At 41.5% G+C, this 20,166-nt stretch overlaps 1 protein-coding gene across 1 annotated transcript in view; it reads left to right on the forward strand.

The window, feature by feature from the left end:
• LOC107187839 (dipeptidase 1) overlaps positions 1-20,166 on the forward strand; it is a 104,051-nt gene that overhangs the window by 43,910 nt on the left and 39,975 nt on the right. Inside the window, exons 3-5 of the mRNA XM_015576020.1 lie at positions 4,158-4,302; positions 4,552-4,702; positions 10,809-10,878. Coding sequence (XP_015431506.1) covers positions 4,158-4,302; positions 4,552-4,702; positions 10,809-10,878 — 366 coding nt within the window. The remainder of the gene's footprint in view (positions 1-4,157; positions 4,303-4,551; positions 4,703-10,808; positions 10,879-20,166) is intronic.

The following is a 20,166-nucleotide window of genomic DNA, read 5'->3' on the forward strand; positions in this document are numbered from 1 at the left end:
GATTTGAAGCAACATTTTAGCTAAGTAAAACTATCCCACAAGAAAGTACCACATCCTGACCAGCATCTCCAAGGAATAGCCACGCGAACCCTCCATCCTCTCTCTTATACCTCGCGTTCCCATTTCGATCCTTCTATTCGGAAAAATCAATGTACTTGCGAACTAAAGTGGTAAATCATTCCCCCGTCACGCCCCACAAAAAAATACCGGAATATTCGTAGATGCCCGATGGTTACGAGTAAGTCGTTACATTAACTTTCCCCGCTTCCCGAAATTTCATGGAAAACTCAAGCTACTCACGGAACGACCGCGTAAAGCTATCGATTCCACCGCCACACCCCGCATGATACGAAATGAACCGCCTCCGGGGAGCAATTCACCGGAAGAAAGGAAGCGGGCATGAATGCGAAAAGATCAGGAATTCCTCGAGAAATGGAAAACCGTGGCGGAACGACCGTGTGCACCGTGAATCGGACGATAACGTTCGGGACTTGGGCCGCGTCTACGGGAACAGGTAATCGGCCCATGGAGGCACCGATGTATGAAATACACACACATACACGCACACGTATCCCCACACACTGGCATTGTCGAAGGTACCGACTGGTAGTAGGCGGAGTACGGTTATAAATCAACGGGCGCAGTAAATCGTGGCTCATCGACAGGGCGCGGGCAGCCAGCTGCCGGGCGTTCCTTTTTCGGTTGTTCTTCCATTAGGGGGTTAATACAGCGTGATCACCGACGGAGAAATTAAAGTTGCCAGGGACAAATGGCGGTGCCGTGGGAGACGCTCGATTTACTTTAGGTGCTTGCGCACGAACGAACGAGGAAGCGTCTTCGGAATCGAAGACCGCGCCCCGCTGGCTATTTCGCAACAATCGGTGACTATCGTGCGAAAATTACGGCTGAATTTTTGCATACGGTGGAATTCCTCAAATGGATTACTCCGATCGACTGAATTGCGTATGTAATTTATTAGTAACTGGTTAATAGACAGGATAACTTTGGTAACTAGAGGATGTGGTCTAACTACAGGTGGGCAAGATATGGTGAATCGGTTATTTTTGATTTGACGGAAAAGACCACATTGAATTTTCTTAATTTGTGCTGGATTGTAGGAGAAATTCCCAGACTATTGTATTAGACGGACGAATAATTAACCTGTTACTACCTGACGAAATTAGCCTAGAAATTGTAAAAGTACCTGTTCGATTATAAGTACTCATCCAAATACAGGAATAGTAAAAACCAATCAATGTTCTAATACAGCACCTACTAAATTCGGTCCACCCACGCCTAGTTTATAAAAAAACTCGACGAAACTCAAGAATCAACACCTACAGCATCAATTCAGTTATATTCAAATGAAATCTTGTCCTCCACCACACTTATACATTTCTCCTTTTTCCTGTACCTTGTTAATTCCATTTTGGAGCTGTGAATCAACGCGTAAAAGGTCTGTCATTCACACATCTTCGGATACAACTGTATTCCCCGTAAAGTGATCCACTAGATTGCTAAGTAGATCCACGCAAAGAATCTGGGAACCAACCTTATTCGCGAACGATTATCGAATTCCTACGCCGTGTATCGAAATCGAGTTACAAGTGGATTTTGATAGTGTGAAGTTTTAATAGATCGAAGGAAGGTCCGGGGCGGCGACGCGCTTCATGGTTGCCGTTCGTGGTCGACATCCTGACCACCGGTAAATTCGCGTAGCCGCAGAGTGGGTCCTCCATTAACGCGAACTCGAGGGGGTTCGGCTCGATCACGAGCGGTCAAAGGCGGAAAAGTTCAAGTCCCCGCGACAAATGGCATTTCGACGCGTCCCCTCTGTTCCTCGATAAACGTATATAAAGGGTGTCAAAGAAACATGTGACCAAACTTTGATAGCATATTCTACTATTCCTAAGGATGAAACACTGTCGTATAAACATAGGTCCAAAAATTCTTCCTTTTCGAGATATAGACATTTTCTGATGACGATGGAGTTACTTAAATGTATTGAAAATGATTTCCTTCTGCAAAAATACATGCTTCGCATTGACGTCGAGCCTTTCTAGGTAGGCTCCTCGTCATCGACAAGGAAAGAACCCGAGGTATAACGCTGGCTTTTTGATGAGATTTAGCATATTGCTAGAGCTTGGAATTCTGCAACCAATGATATTTGTTTTAACATATGGCTATTAGTTTCTGAAATATTTAATGTTCAGTGCCGGAGAGTCTTCGCACACTCATCGAGGATTTACTGTATCTACCCCTTCTGATATTAAAATAAACCCTACTGATAGCACTGTCTTCACTACGAACCGTTTAGATACAATACATACCGATTTAAGATGAAACACACTGCCATCAAGGTAAATATTCGTTGCTGTAGCATATTATTTGCTTCTAGCAAACGAAATGACAACAGTGCTTGAAATCGTACACCTTAAATTTTCAATGTAAGCTAAAAAGTGTCTATATCTTGGAATGGAAAAGTTTTCGGGCCTATGGTTACATGACACTTTTTCAGGAACAGTAGAATACGGTACCAAAGTTTGACCACGTATTTCCTTGACACCCTATACATATATATATACCTGTATGTATATACACGAGCAGCCATACACACCCCCACACTCACGTGACCGACCTCTACATCGGTGTTACGGAAGCACCGAACCTAACGCAATTTGTACGCGGTGTTTTAATCGAATCCGAACGACACCGAGCCCGCGAATCCGATTTCATGGAACGCGGATGGCCCGCCTTTACACGGCCCCGGCTCGATTAAAACGATTAAACGGTGGATGGGAATCGAATTCGCGGCGCGCTGACTAAATACTGACAAAATATCCGGGCCGCAAGGAGGATTTCCCGAGTGGCCGAGCTGTTCTTCGAAAGCCTCTCGACGTTCCCATTATCCCTGGGTTCGGATTAATCAAGCCACACCGTTTATGGTTTGTAATTAATGATCCACGCGATAACACCGGGCGAGCCGACGGCGATAGGTAATTTAAATGATTTAATTAAACCCGAGTCGATCGAAGGTGACAGATAACTTTAATTAATCGCTTACCTCTGTAGCACTCTGCGAGTTTATCGGTCCAATTTTTGGAACGGTTCGGAATCGATGATTGTAACGTTTACGCGAAAGGTTGCGGGGAATTGTATGATTCGAGTTCACGGAAATTAAGTTAGTTAATGTTTAACTACAAACTTTTAACCCTACGTCAGTACCTTGGGCTATTTAAGCACACCTAGTACCTTGCGATATTCCAATATCCCATATTTAAAATGTATGTTTAAAAGAAGTGATCAATTCTTTATATTCATATATTACTTCAAAATATTCCCATTTTCATTCTCGAACATATTAAGTCAAATTTGGCGGAAATTTTTTATCGTGCTACTAGAGATCCTCTGTAAATAGAGTTGATGGTGTATGAATTATTCCAAAATTAATTTTAATTGAGTGTTCAAACAGATTCATTTAATCTCCATAATAAAGTTTTGCATCGCAGAGGTGCCGTTCTCAGTTAACCCTTTGGGCTCGAAGGATCTCTAGAATGTTGAAAATGCGGGGAACCACCCAGTCCGAAAGTTCGACGAAGGATCCTCGGGCCATCTTCAGCGAACCCCGACTCTCTTAGCAAATTTCGACCGTCGCGTCGTGTCAGACGCTCCACCCGCCTCACCCCCACCCTATTATCTTTTCGACAACTTCTATCCCCTTGGCCATCTTCGATCACGTTCTCCGACGTCTACTGATTACCCAACTCTGGCAATACCTTATGGGGTCCCTTCTTGGGCCCTCTAAATTCCCTTGGTAAACTCGTCCACAGACTCCTAGGATTCCTCGAAGATTACCTTGCGAGGCGTGAAAAGTCTCTTGGAAGGCTCATTCAAAGTTCTATCTAATCTTGTAAAAAAAGGCATCTTTGAGCCCATCTAAGGACCCTGAAAATTTCTGAGAGACTTCAGAACTCACTTGGGTACATTTCTTAGTTTCTCAATCCTATTACATGGCTTTTCCAAAAACTTCTATAATATCCTTTGGAGGGCACTTTCTGGGACCCAGGGAATCCTTTGGAAAAGTTTTTTATAGGACCCCGATGTCTTGCGATAGTCTTTGCCAAAGGCTTCTAACATCCCTTGGAAGGTACATTTAGGAGCTTCTAGGTCTGCTTGAAGAGTTGTACCAAGGACTCATGGGATTCCCTGGAAAGGCTCCTCAAAGGACGCTTAATAGTCCCTTGATGGAACCGCTACACCTACTGATGTCTCTTAAAGGCTACAAATGCCCAGTCAAGCGTCGTATAACACTCCTTACACTCGGAATCCCTCATCCTCCGTGTAACGTAACCGTAATCAAAGCAACTGACATAAAGTGCTCGCAACAATGCTACTTATACCACATAATATGCATAACAATAGCGTATAAAGGGGGAAACGGACGTAGGTCCCCCTTTGGTATAGTTACATATCTAATTATACGTATTAAAATTAGAACTTTGATAAAACGATAATCAAGACCGTTCATGGGTGATGTTCGTGTGATTTCAGGTATAGAGAGAGCGCACAAGGAGGGTAGATTAGCGAGCCTGATAGGGGTCGAGGGTGGCCACGCAGTCGGAGCGAGCCTGGCAGTTCTGAGGATGTTGTACGAGTTGGGGGCCAGATATCTCACCCTCACGCACACGTGTAATACGCCTTGGTGAGTTTGCCAATTGAGATATTAACTAATTATAACACCGTGTTTGCCAACGAGATTCACATAGCAATTAGAGTCGTGAAATTCACGTATCAGACGAACCTTCCGTAAATATTACTTCGTTGTAGCGTTTTTATACACGCGTCAATCGTGCTGTGTCTCTCGTCTCTGTAGTTTAACACGGAAAATATTCATGTAACGTTACACGTTGTTTGTGTAAAATACCAGGAGATAACAAAGAGACAAACAACGAAGGTGTTACTGAAACCGGTGAAATAGAGACGTGCCAGATAGTCGGTGTACTGCATACTCTGAATACGAGCTGCAGCTTTATCGTCGTACAGTAAAAATGTACTACAAATGATGTAATAAAAGAGCAGCGCGCGAGATACGGGGTCTCGAAACTTTCGCGAGCAGCGTTTCTACTCCGTGCCTCCGTTGACTAACCGTGTACCTGTATAACAACCGAATAAAAATCAAACTTTCGAATCGCCGAATTATCGTTCCTTGAGATATTCGAATTTCCCCGATACGCATGAATGGAACCTTCGACATAAAGTTGCTCTCGACTTCTAAATTGTTAACAAGTTCCAAGGTTCCGTATAGGAAATACCTACATTCGAGACGCAATATACCCTCACGAGCAAACTCTGCTTCCGCCATGGGAAAAAGGAACGTAGGGTAAGGGTTTCTTACTACTTGATCGTAGAAGTTACGGAGAAGGACAAATTAACATTCGGTTTAACATTTATTTCAGTTCTTGAAATCAATTTACCAAGCGGTAAGGTGCGTGTCTATTTGTTGCGTAACAATTTGTTGTGTATCCATTTGTTGCGTATCACCACACGATACATTTTCATACGAAACGATGCAACGCTTGCCTGTCCACATTGATACACAACGGCGATACGACACGAGGATACGCAACAAGTGGACACGCACCTGAAGGAGGCCCTTCACCTACGTCGCTTTTTCCTCTAGCACAAACCAAGTTTGCTCGTGGGTGTAGCAGCTTCTTTAAGCCCAGAGAAATCTGTAGCTCGACAAATTTGAAAAGATCCTCGCGAATCAAGGATGACGGATCATGCTCACTCAAACTTCATCAAAGCCATACAACACGCGATATCACAAAAACTTTTTCGGACGTTTTTGAATATAGAATGTGAAGTTGCGTCTGGGGGGATGAACGGGCCTGGAATGTTTTTAAGGAAATCGCCTAGAAAACTCGTCGTTTCCACGCGTTCTGTTGCCCCAGCCCGTTCCCCAGGGGATCTTTCCAGGTGTATCGAGATATACGTTACCCGAGGTGGATGACTGACGATATTTTCCACGATAGAATTTCCCCGATAATGCACTCGTGCAGTCAGGACACGACTGTTTGAGTTTGAAGTTCGAGAGAGCTACGGAATTACATAAAGTCGCGACGACCACCCAGCTGGCGGTGGCGTGCTAAGGCGTCGACAGAAATATTATTCTAGGACAAACAATGGGACGAATTCCCTGTTACGAGGCAGCACCGAGGGCAACTAGGTGACTGACTGACGCGGTGAAAAGGGCGGAGAGAACAATAAAAAAAACTGTCGAGGAACGAAGCTGACGCGACCCTCGCGATGGACGCACGTCCCCGCGGATTATAGTCCGAGTTTATTTTATGGCTGGATGCACGGGGTGTTAAATTGAACTTGTTACACCGGGCTGGTGTATGTTTTAAACTGCAACCGGGAGGAAACTTGTAGGTACCCTTTTCATACGTGTCTTTTTTTCGTTATTGCATGCCATCGTGATTTCTAAAAGGGATAGAGGGAGGTATCATGAAAGAGCAATCCTCAACCGTTGAAATGTAACGTCACGTTCAATAGTTTTTATGTCTGTGCATTTGATACATGCAGTCTATAAACTGTAGAGTATGAAGACGCTTGAGGAGCAGAATACATTTCGGTGCAATATCAGTGTTTTTTATGGTGGACTAATTTAGTTTTGTAGAGTCGTTTAGGGTACTCTTTGAGTTGTAATGTAGAAGATCTCAACTGATGAGAGCAGTCTTGTTACTATTATACAGCGTGGGGTAGGACGGATGGTACAACCGGACAGGTCATTCTATATGAAAAAATAAGGCGAAAGTATGGAATAAAAGTATTTGGTATGATGCTTCGTTTTTGAAGTAATTGCCTTAGAAAATTCATCTAAAATGTATGTATTCGTGCTGGAAATAAGTAGAAACGGAATGTAATGAACAGACGTATAGGTCAAGAATCTGGTTACCTAAAAAACGAAGCATACACGAAAAATTTTATTCCACATTTTCCACATATTTTTGCATATTTTGCAATACTCTCTATCCCACCCGCTATTAGCAAGAATTTTAATCAAATTGTCGGAGTATCAGATAACATAGGTGGTCTTCTGTCTATGTAATTGCTAACAGAATTTTTCTTTCTAATCCAAGTTATTTAATAGTTTCATCAATTTTTAAAAATCGTCTAACATAATGTCAATAAATGATCCAAATGAATTTATTCCAAATATTACTGAAAATAATAAAAAGTAAATTCATAAATAAAGTACTACCATTTTCAATATTTCTAAGTTTTGCTGTTTATATTATTTCACCAGGTCGATGATGGAATCGCGGTTTTCAAAAGAGACATTATCTTATTACTAGACCACGAATGTTCAAGGAAATATTTATTTATTTCAAGCAGTTTACAAGCACGCGAATCAACAGTAATTTCTTTACGCTATCAGAAGTTACATCCAACATAACAGAAAACTCTTGACATTTTATTTAATACTTTCGTGTACAAAAGTTCAGACCATTCCATATTTCACAAATGCATAAAATCCGCAGTCTACATATTCAATTACACATTCCGATTGAACTGTCCGGAATACACAGCCATAAACAACCTGGCCGCCGATTCCAACAAACAACGGTAACGCTCGCAATAAAGCGGAACTAGTAATTCGGTCTTAGCAACGGGCAGTTAAAGTCGAAACCCGACCGATGATCGACCATTCCATCTTCGACCGTGAAATTTATACCGGACGTCCCTTATATTTATTCGCGGCATCGCGTAGCCGGCCGAACGATAAATCATCGGTCGGATTAATGGAACCGTAACAATATTATCTGCGTTTCGGTATTTCCGGGACCGACCGCGCGGTTTTACGACTCCGATAGATTCCGCGGATACGCTGATAAATATCTATGCGGAGGCGCGTTTCGATCGTATTCCGAACCGTCGACCGTCGGTTCCATTGGTTTCGTGACAATAAAAGAGCTCGACCACCTAACCTGTCTAAATTTGTCGAATTTCGTCGAGCTCGTTCAACTTTGCGTCTAAATTAGTGCTGGATTCTCACAGAAACTGTTTCAAACATGTTTGATATAACAAGGGAAGGCACGGCAGTGTCCCCCTCGGATTTTGCTGAAACTTCCTATATCTGTTAAGCAGTCAAAAATAAAGAATAGATATTTTTTTTATCGACTGAGACGAGATTTTAAGGGGTGAAACCACCCCTCGAAGTTTCGATCCGAAATTTTTTTGTTATAAACAAATTATACATTGGACAATTTGTTAGCACTATATTATTCTACATACAAAACCGCAAACCTCGTCCATTTTAAGTTTTCATGTATCTTCTCTGGTTTTCGAGATAGTAGTTTCGGGTCGTAACTTCGAAGGGTCGTTTCACCCCTTAAAATCGCGTCTGAGTCGATAAAAAAAAATACGTATCCCTTATTTTTTACTGCTTAACAGACATACGAAGTTCCATCAAAATCGGAGGAGGACACTTCCGTGTCTTCATAGGTTAAAACTCAGCTTAAATAGGTTTAAACAGTTTGTAGACCCATCACTAGTCAATCTTGTCACACCTGTAAGTTTACGCGAAATAAATCCAAAGACCTCAATTGCACCAAGAACAATTACTCAGGGACACTTCCGTGTCTTCATAGGTTAAAACGTCAAAAAAAAAATCAGCTTAAATAGGTTGAAACAGTTTGCAGACCCATCACTAGTCAGTCTAGTCACACCTGTAAGTTTACGCGAAATAAATCCAAAGACCTCAATTGCACCAAGAACAATTACTCGGCACATCTAACCACAGACTATTGTATGCGTAATAACAATTTCAGAGATATCAAGCTTTCGCGACCCGGCATCGTACAGTTCTCACTGTTGAGGCTTTCGGATGTAAGCCCTCCCCTTACAGAATTAATTTCCCTGGGAATTAATTGCACAAGGACGTGGTTTACACCCGAAAAGCCTCAACGATAAAACAGTTCTTACAGTTGCAATGCATCAAACTGCAACAGATTACATTGCAATTTATGGCATTATATTCCAATATTAGAAGAAAGTACACGAGAAAGGTTTGAGCCGGTTGATTACCAACCACTAAGCTAGACAATCGATCATCGCGCGTGTCGGGGCTGCTAGGCGACGTATCATCGTTCTGTTTGCCAGCTTAGAGCGTATCGCGCTAATACGGACTATTATCACCCTGGAATTGCTCGGACTCCTCGAAACCCCGTTTGTACTTCGTGTCTCTCGCTCTAATCCTATCAAAGCAGAGTAACGCTCGCCGAATCGGCGCCGGTGACGCTATCGTTGCCGGTTGATTCGTCAAGATAACGGTAACCGACCCGGTGACACGTCATTTTTAATAATTAATCTTCAAAGCCCTGTCAGTACCAGACAAAATCGGTCATGTCATATTGCATCCCATTGTGCGTCGATTGGCTCGGCTTACAGAGAGATGGTCACAGATGGAACATCGAGAATTTCGGTGTATTGTATTTGAGTATGGCACGTTAAAGTTCCATTCACTGTTTCAGCTTGAGTTTATTTAGTTTACATGCACCTGCTCGTCCGTATGTCGACTCGATACGGTAGTATGTCAGTAATTTTCGTTTATTCCGGAGTCACGTCGAGATGGTCTGGACATAGAGTACTCGCTCTTAATTCCGCCACTGCGGCTTAAATAATTCGGAGTGACTTGTATGGCTTCGTTGCTTGTTGTAATGTTGCCTTAGAACTTGTACGGACAATGGTTCGTTGACATTGTAACAGTCCATTGTTACATGTTGAGTTATACTCTGCTTTATTCGATATTTCAAAATTTAGGAGAATATTCTATGTCTCAAAATCAACAAAGAAAGTTTTATGATTTTCAGAATAATAATGACAATACCATGTTTCTACAGATATAATTTTGAATTATTTATATACTGCAATAGCAGATACAAAAAGTGTTATATTTTTGTTAGTATTTTTATTAAATTGAGTATGAACATTATGTCACGAAAGTGAACGTCATATATGTCTGTACACCGAAATTTAATCATATTCTTTGTTGGAAAGTTTTTATCTTATCTTGAGACAATATCGATTCTGTGGTCTGTAACATACATCCAATCCTGACAGTATACGGATCCGAACGTATTTTACAAACGAAGACCACATAGGGAAAACATGATAAGTCCATTTCTGTAGATTTTTCGATTTTTATGTCAACTAGTACCTAAAAGGGAGTACATCCGTCCTAAACTGTCAGGTCCGAAGATATAAATAGCCTTTCAAAAATAGAAGAACAGGAAAATAACACATGCGTTTTGAATTTAAAAATTGTTCTGTTAAAAATAAAGAATATGGCTTATCATGTTTTCTGCTTATGGTATTTAAGCACAAAAGTCTACAAAAAATATTAGACCCACAATTTGATCATATTCTTCGTCTGAACTTTATTATTGTATCTCGAGACAATATCGAAACTCTTCTCTCGATCGACATATCCAAGACTGACGTTATATGAATTCGAGAACACCAATGCTCCGCATAAAAAAAAGCTTGAAAAAATTTAGAACCGACAATTTGTACGGTATTTGTTAACAGTTTGCAACCGACGATCTGGCACGCCTTTGATTACCACATTCCAAGGAATTAATGTTTCAAATCAAGGCGTTTGTACATACACGACGATCCAGGGAACAATTCCATCCGCGTTGCTTAGTATTGCGAACATGGAACTCTATGATTAAAGGGCATTGTAGGACGGTAACACTGAGGATTGTTGCCATTGAGTTACTGACCTATTGGTTCGTTAGGGCAGAATGCAGCACAGTGGATGAACCCGGTCAAGTGGCTCGCATCGGTGGTCTCTCGAATTTTGGCAAGGTGAGTACAAGAAATAACGATAACTTGTTCTTTCAACCTAGACATCCAACGTACACCATACACAATCCTCCAACAATATTCATTAACGATTGGATACACGTCAATTCTCGCGCAACTAACGATTCTAGAAATCACTTAAAGATGTCGTACGAGTTCCCTCGAGAAAATAAATAATTGCTGACGCAAATTAAATTTATATCAACTTTTATTCAATTTATAATATTTTTTGAAGTAATAATAGGAACTATCGTACCTCTTCTTATGTACTTTGAGGCATGGTTTCACCCCTTAAATATGAGAACAGGCTAACATAAAAAAAACCGGATTTGTTATTTTTTGGTTCTCTAAAACATATCCGAAAGACAAAGTAATCGGAGGTGGAGACCTAAGTACCCCTACTTGGCAGTATAATCAGTATACCCGGATATACGTACTCATATGAGTGCAACAATTCAGGGGTAGTTTTACCAGACTTTTTTTGGACCTCTAAGTATCTCAAAAGCATATTCATCAACTTACACCACTAATGCTTTAAATGACTCGACTAATGAAACGTTTGTGCTATTTTAATTCTAGTGTACCAGTGGAAATAAATTTCGCTTTGCTCCTGGATTCTATAAAATAACTCCTAAAAATAGGAATTGATGTAAACATTCGTATCCGTAAAACGTGAATATCACTTTACTGGAATGTTAATAATCATTAATCTTTAGGTTGCCAGGAGTACGCCTTCTGGAACATTGACAAAACTCGAAATCATAATCACACATACATAAATTTTTCGCCGGATAAAACCACCCTTTTTATGAAAAATGTCGACAGTCTAAAAGGTTAAACACAACGTAGATCAGATCCAGCAGCGGTGGACCAAGTGGTCGCAATAATCGTTGGTAAACCGTTTTCCAATAAGTTAAATTGCACCCTCCTAATGAACGCGATACAAAGAAGTGGCTGTCTCGGAAATTCAGCATCCTTCTTTCGAGCCGGTAATCTTCAACGCTTCGAAAGTAATTGACACGAATTACCTCGCGCGAAAGAACAACCGAGCCAGCCAAGGGGAGGTGCTAGGTCTGGGGTTAGGTTAGCACGGTTTTTGCACCGACAGAGAAAGACACGTTCCTACCCACGGAGGGTTTTCCCGAACGACGGGTGGTACCAGAGATGAGATATAGAATAGACCTTAGATCTTATGGGACTTCGTGTCACCTATTCTGAAATACCGATAGTGCAGAAAATGATTTTCTGCTGCCCTCTACGTTATAAGAGCGGTGAATTTGGGAGTTACATTCAATTCAATTCGAACTCAGCTAGCTAAACTTTTGCAATATTGCAAAGTAAATAAAAAGTACGCAACGTTGTCGGAGCAAGAGTGTTCGATATAATATATTATTATATATATATTCTACAGTAGAACTGTCTATTACACAATGGATTAAAACGTCCCCAGCTGTCCATCCTCGTCGGTCACGTCGTGAAATGACCGTTCTCCCATCCCGTTAGATAGTCTTCGTTACGGGGGAGGGGTGTGATAATAAATCGACCGCGCCTTTTAACCCTCGCCGGATCGATCGGCCATAAATATCGGAAGTTCGGCGGGAATTTTAGAGAAAGATAGATTCGAGGGAGCTGCCTCGGAGAGAATGGTCTCGTCGGAGCCAAATGTTATGTATCCATTACGTGGAAGAGGTGGTCTCTCTCTCTCTCTCTGGAGTTCCATGGAAAAGGAATTCCTTTTAGTAGCGGGTGGGAACCTCGAACGAGTTTAAACCGTGTGTGGACTCGTTACAGACGTATTTGCAGAACCTTCTTAATGAATTACAGGAGTTCTGTAAATGGTGGGTCGAGGTTGTACCGACTAACACCTGGAAATTGGACGACGCCTCGGTGTCGTTGAAAGCGACGAAATGGAGGGAACGTGTTTTCGAGTTTCACGGGTCTTGTCGGCGGGGATGTCGAATCGATGGGATTAGCGGTCGTTTTCGAACTCTTTTCAAATATCCTGGAAATATACAGGGTGTTAAAAATAGGGGTGTACGATTTTAGGGTCTTATACTATCTACTGATCGAGTGGAGTGAAAAATATCTAATCTATATAGGTTATAAAATGAATCATCAAGGTATCAGCAACGGTTTCGAAGATGTTCGAGGGTATCGGTTTAAATGACTCACATTCAGTAACAGAAATGACAAACGTCTATTTTTATACGGATATATGGATTGAAACCTTGACCTACGAAACGTATTTTGTATCGAGAAACACTCAAGACAGCCTACATTAATCGACAAACCTTAGTGTTTAGTCATAGGTGTCAATTACATTTCATGACATTAAATAAAACCACGTATCCAAATACGTATGTATTGTACGTTAAAAATACGATAAAATCGTCGTGCACACGAGCACGATTACGAAACGGAAATTCAAACGCGAGTTATTTATGAAAATTACCCGTCGCTATTCAGGGTATTCCCGTCGAAGTATTCATGAATTCCCCGGGCCGACGTTGCACCTATGCGAAAGAAAATTATGGGCCGCATCGATCAGCCCGAGGAACAATCGTTCGCGTTTTAAACGCGCATACTTCGAATGATATAGGTGCCATTGCGAAGCGTGACTCGAAGGAGCCCGGCACGAACACGGCCTAAATATCGTTCTAGCGAGAGAGGAACCGTTCTCTCCATCCAGTTTTTATTTTTCAATCAAGAGCCGGGTGGTTGATTGATGGGACAGGAAACGTAGGAAGCAATTTTTTTACTCTGTGTAAGACATACAGCACGATATTCTCGAAAAATGAAAGAGGACGTCCCAGAGGCGTCGTCCTCCCATGTTCGAAAGTGCATGATAAATAATTTCCAGAGTGCCGCTGCGACACGCCCACTGAAATATAAGCGTGGATATGTAACTCCTTTCGTATTCGTGGGAGGTCGTGGACACTTTTTTAAAGTGAAAGTTTTTAGTCGAGCAGATGCTCGCGCTGAGGTATTTCTTCAATCTTGGGAAAACGTGGAGGCGGCGTGACGTCGAGTTTAGACTGCACCGAGGCAAAAAGGCTCTACGATCTTACTTCCGAGGTTATTCGTAAAGATGATGACTGGCGTTGAAGTAGCAGAATTTATTCTCGTGTTTCTCGAAACTTTTTCGTACGCTTTGTTACAACGGGGAAGATTCGTGGAAATTATGGGGACTTAATTGGAACGTCGAAATCAGGATTCTTTTTGGTAAATTCGTCAAACTTGTAGCAATATGCGTTTTATAGAAGACACTTTGTATAGGTCCGTACAACCGACATAGGTTTAATTCTTCTAGGAACGATAAATCGAAAGTCAGGGATAATAATTTCGCAAATAATAATTCTACTTTTAAAAGGAATGATTTTGTAAATTTAGCGGGTACGCATGGCACTGAATAGAACTGGGATAATGTGTCTGGTCATTACTTGCTGTTTCTACTTACTGTAAGGAGAAGCTAATCCTATTGTATATACATATGTGGTTCTTACTCAAGATTTTATAACCTCGATAAGAAGCAATAAAGTAATTTCTCCATATAATCGTTCAGTAAATTCTCATTCACATAAGAAAATTTGGAATAGTAGAATTACGTTTCACATACTAAATTCCAGGAATTACTTTGAATTAAGATTATAGTCTCCTCAGAAGTATCTAGTTCTTTTCGCTTGTAAAAACTTGTTTCAAATCACCTCTCGAGTTTCCCATTTTTGTTACACCCTGTGTATACATCCGTATCGACTCAGTACCAGGCCGCTTAAACACATCATCGACAGAGACACTAATCTCAAAGCGATTAAGAGGCCGAGTAGCGATCAGAGTTCACCGTAACCGTTACTTTTCTCGAGTGTACGTACCCCGAGCAAAAGTTACGTGTGCACCGCGGCGTGTTCTATTTACCGAGCGTCAGAAAAACGCCAGACTGCCCCTAGGGGGTGTTTTCCAACGGGAACGGGAGATATATGAGAAACGACTTCGGGACCGGTGGTCGCGATATAAACCAGAAGCATGCCCCGCGGGCAAGAACCGATGAACCGGGCGGGGGGGAGGGGAGGGGTAAAATATCGTCGCCGTCTGTAACTGTGGTCGATGTCTCCAGCGTTTAAATCGAGTCTCATTGTAAATCCAATTATTTTCCATCGAACGACACAAGTTTCATTCCTCTTCTATACGGGGAAAAGGACCTACGAGATATCGCGTTTTCCACGATGGAAACGTTCATAAGTTACAACCGCGAGAAAATGTACCGTGTCAAGTAGTTATACGCAATTTCTTTGTACGTAACCTCTGGGACGAGAAGCCCAGAGACACGTTCCTCGGGGCTGTTTTTACGAACGTGGAGGAATAAAGGGTGGGAAAAAGAAGAAACGTATGAGAAACGACTCGGAGACCGCGCGGTTCGCCCAGCTCGATTCACACGGAAAACTTCCGTCCTCGAGATGAAGTGGTGGGGAAGATAAGGGAGAAGACGGTCGTTTAAATATTCAATGAAGATTCTCCCCGCGATCGCTTTAGCTTCGTTAGAACCCACTGGCGTTTGAGCATTTGTTTCACTTTATGCAGCCGAATGTGCACTTGTTCCTGAATGCGAATGACTGACGAAAGTTTTGTCCTTCGTTGTATTTCACAGAGACCTATAGTGTTCTAGTACTTGTGAACGAGGGTATAGCCTGCACTCGTCGCCTGTTCACGGATAATGGCGACGACGAGTCCGTTTTAACACTAGAATTACCAAAGACTGGTAAATACACTGTTATAACGATGATTAAAATGTTATAACAATTCTCGTAGATGTTTTACAACTTCTATTGCGATATAGAAGTGAATGTATGCTTAAACAAAAGCTTATTTAATGTTTTGACTGTACGTCACCGAAATATAGGTGACACGTACATTGTAAAGCGGCTGGATTATTTAAATACCTTTACAAAATTTTTACGTACAGTTAATATCGCAGTATAATTTAAAGCAAGGCTAACTGGTCTTATTAAGTAAACGCATATACTATTCTCGACAATTTATGACTAAAGAAACGAAATAAACTATGTCTGACCACGTACGACCTTTTTCACTATGACAGTCAACATGTTAAATAAACAAGAATTTTAAATATAATCCGATGCGATCTAAACTGACATATAACCTCTAAAACTATCGCAGGAAAAAGAACTACATCATGTGGCAGTCAATCTGTGAACACAGAATTTACCGATATATAAAACTTACGGAAATTAATTATTTAAAGGATCTGAAAAAGTGATCTCAGTATGACTGTATCGAAGTTAATTATTACAGACTTGTTTACCTTATGAAGTCAAATTCAGTACCAGGGCTTCAGAAACTATTCCCCAAAAGTCGGTATTTACATAAACATCTGCAGTCTACTAATGTTTGCCAACTGTAGGTCCACTGTTAACAATCCACTATACCAGTCGCGAGTTATAACTGTTCTCGAATCTCTGACCTACCTTCTACCTCACATTTAAACTTAAATTTCATTTTATTCTATTCCAGTACTCCATCTGCTCAGAAGTCCGTCAGCAAACCCGCCAAACGTGAAAATGATTACCCGCGCAGCTCCATTCCGCTTTTATTCAAACTACAGACCCGTAAACCACTCCCCCAAAAACCTCCCCGCGAACTCCCAAAAGCAACCAATCCCCCCTTCTCCCCACCGACGTGTTAAATTTACTCTGCATGAATTCCCGGGAATATACGCGTCCAGCTCCTTCCTCCCTCCCTGTCCCGAGAAGAATCAGCTCTTTTTCCACTCGGCCTCGTCCGCTCAGCGAGACGTTTTATATACGATCCTCCACTTTTCTTTTATACCTCATTCGGAGCGGCCACGCCATTTCTCACCCGGCGGCGGCCCTGTAATAAACAGCTCTCTCAAGTACTCGATAAAAATTCCTGCTCTAGGTCCCGCCTGAAAAAGAAAGACACACCGACGTCTGGGCAAAAATACTTTTACCTACACCTGCCATTCTTCTCTCACTTCCCTCCGATTTTCATCCCCCGCGATACGCGGCCCCCATATCGAGCTTCGAAATTTTACGTGTTCCCCGAACGGGTACCGGACGAAATTTCTCTGAAAGGTTCTCCCCGCTGGGAGGAGAAATCACCAATGTCCTCGTCGCGATTCCCTTCTCGGCACGATCGTTTTCTTCCGGTTCGTATCTCACGGACAGAAACCGCGGAAACGCTTCGAACGCGAGCAGGAAACGATACGACTATGGAAAGAGGAGGAAAGAGAAAATGCCTCTTCGTGGAAGCTGTTTCCTCGATGATTCTGAGAAATTTGTACTTTTGTTCGCGCCCCTTCGCGGTTCCTCGTCTTCAAAAGACGTAAGAATAATCCTATATTCCGCCGTGATGGTGCAACTTTTTTTTTTTCTGCTAGGTGGGAAAACTGGGTTTCCTTTGTTGCGAACTGGATGGTAGAAGGAGAGTTTCTGGGGTTGAATCGTTATTATACGTGAGATAAATATAAATTCTTCCACTCGTGACCGGCATCGATGAGGTTTTTCGTGTATTCTTGGTTATGGCGAACGTCTGACCGATCGTCCGTGAACAGTAGAACGCGACTGGGGTTGATGGAAGGAATCTAGGGACATTGTCAATGTTGTTCAGGTGGGGAACGACTTAGGGTTTTGAATGACAACTGTTTGATTGTCCTAGAAAAAGTTTCATGCCCGAAGAAAGAGTTATTAGATAGCCGATTGTATGTAATAAATACAATCTATGCACAATTTTGATAAGTTTTCTCACTGTGACACGGATTGCAATAAGAATTTCAAATGGCTGACGCAAATTTTAATAATTATAAATTTAGTTGAAAATTTAACAGAACATTCTTAAAAGCTTCAACTTTCCGTTGCAATATAAACATCGCAAGGTCAACGATAAAATTATTGAAAAAGAAATGTTATAAAAATTTCTTGTTAACACGAGCCTTATGGAACTGTTGTTGATACTGAGAAGTTAATGACTTCTTATTTAGCGAAAGATGACATTTTCATAACAATTAGGTGGTCATACATTTTTTTACGAAAATTACGATGGCAGAGGGAAAATGGTATGTTAACAATCAAATAAAACTAAAAATTAAGATCAAAGTGTGCAAACTTACAATAAGGAAAAATATTTTTTACAATAAGGAAAAAATTGTTTCAACCACCTTAAATAATAATTTGACTTTATTAGGTCAAAATTTCACGTTATTACATTTAGAAATAATTGTTCAAGTGTTTTATTAAACCACGGCGATACCTACGCGAGAAGCTTAAAACGGTCGTCAGTGAGTCAATAATATTAAGGATTAGTACTTTTGTGCCTGCACTCCGTGGCAGAGCAAACGGTACGAGCACGAAAACGGGCGATTACCGTTCAACGAAGAACAATATGTCTCATACATGCGCAGCAGCCCCCCCACCCTCCAATGAAAGTAAACCTCGTCCAAATCCGGTAATTGCAGCCTTGTTGCACACAGCTTTCCTCCAGAAGCGAGAGAGTACATTTGGCAGCTCGTAGCTAACAAGGGATCGCTTAACAGGGCTACTCGAGGCGGCTTCCAAGGAAGTCGGTGTATTTACCCCCGTCCAACTATACATATATATAGGTATGAAATTTCCGCAAATAGGACGTTTAGTGTATCCGCGGCTGGCTGCGATTCTGGCGAGACCGTCGCCGTTCCCAAACAATGAAGGTGCCCGGAAGTCGCGGCGAATGCAAGAAAACATAACTCGGAAAGAGCAATTAGAACAGCATCCACGGGAATAGCTTGTGTGTCTGCCTTTCGTGCTCGATCGAAGCTTTCGTGGTTTTCGTGGTCGACTAACGCGACCACGGAGAACCAGTATCCAAACGTTCGAAACTTCTTTCTTGGGGATATTTTTCTTCTCGATACGTGACCTATGGCATCGATACACCGTCGAGCACGTACCATGTTCGAAAAATGTCTGATATCCACGGATCGGTGATCCTTCGTACGCTGAAGACAGACTCTGTAAATCGATGCCTTCGGATAATTGCCTGGTTGGCTGTTCCAACAATGGGAATCGAAATAATGGAGAAGGAGGAACGGTTAAGGTACTTACAGAGAGAGGATGATTGATTTAGTTGATGATTTGTCGAAAGATCGAAATAGGTAGGAATAAACAGTATTTATTTTTAGCTGAACTGCGATTTTACGTATGTGTAGCATATTCTTATTTCATACGGAATAGGAACAAATTTGATATACTTCAATCAATTTGGATGTATTGATTAGAAGATTTAATTTAGTGTATCAACGCTGGCAACTTTAGTGTTACGGTTACAGTTATACCCATACAATCGTGAAGTATATAAAACTTCTTCAATTCTTTTTCCGAAGATTAGTAGATTGATAAATAAAAATTCATTACGGTGAATAGAGTTTTTTCTTATAAAATATACATAATTATAACACCACAAACATGAATGGTGATCAGCGATTAATATTTGACCAACCTAATGACTTAATTGAAACTCTGTTTCCAGTTCTTACAAATTACTCCATAACAATCTGTATCTGCAGAAACACCCACAGTCCAATAATATTCTCTCGAAAGTTAAAGCACCCGATTTGTCCGATTACTTTCTTAAAGTCTCGCCAAGCGATGAGTTATTCCTCTCACAACAGAGGTACTTACAAATTAAGTACCACCCTCGGTTCAAAAGGTGAACGTAACCGAGTCGGGGGCGTTAGAAGCTGATCGATTATTTATTTCCGTGATTAATTACTCGTTAGAGGCTCGGGCTGAATCGAGGCACGCTGTAATAAACGGAACGGAAAGTAATACAGAGACAAAGAGAACGGAAAAAGCATTATTTATTATGTCCGAGACTGCGGAGAACAATAGGGTAATATCTTGCCGAGGAAAAAAGAAATGGAAGGAACACGGAGAAAAGAATGGAGTATAGGTGCGAAGAGTGATGGATACTTTCTTAATGGGAATCGTTTGAGCGTGGGAACATTAATTGCAACGACCTCGTTGGACGGGTTATTGTCGAGAAACGAACGCTAAAGATGTCTTATAAAAGACTCGGCTTAATTCTTAATAATGCCCCTCCCAGTATTTCCCTCTTCGCCATAATTTCAGGAAGTTTCCCGTGCTAAGTATTACTCCGCCACGTGAAGATCCTTTAAAACTGCATTATCATTTCCTCTCGGACCTGATCTTCATTCCGAGAATCTATAGACCATCTCATCAGCGTCGCTAAACTTTCAAACACCGGTCCTTTATTAACTTCCACGCT

Source organism: Dufourea novaeangliae, unplaced genomic scaffold, assembly GCF_001272555.1.
Source record: "Dufourea novaeangliae isolate 0120121106 unplaced genomic scaffold, ASM127255v1 scaffold16, whole genome shotgun sequence".
NCBI lineage: Eukaryota > Metazoa > Arthropoda > Insecta > Hymenoptera > Halictidae > Dufourea > Dufourea novaeangliae.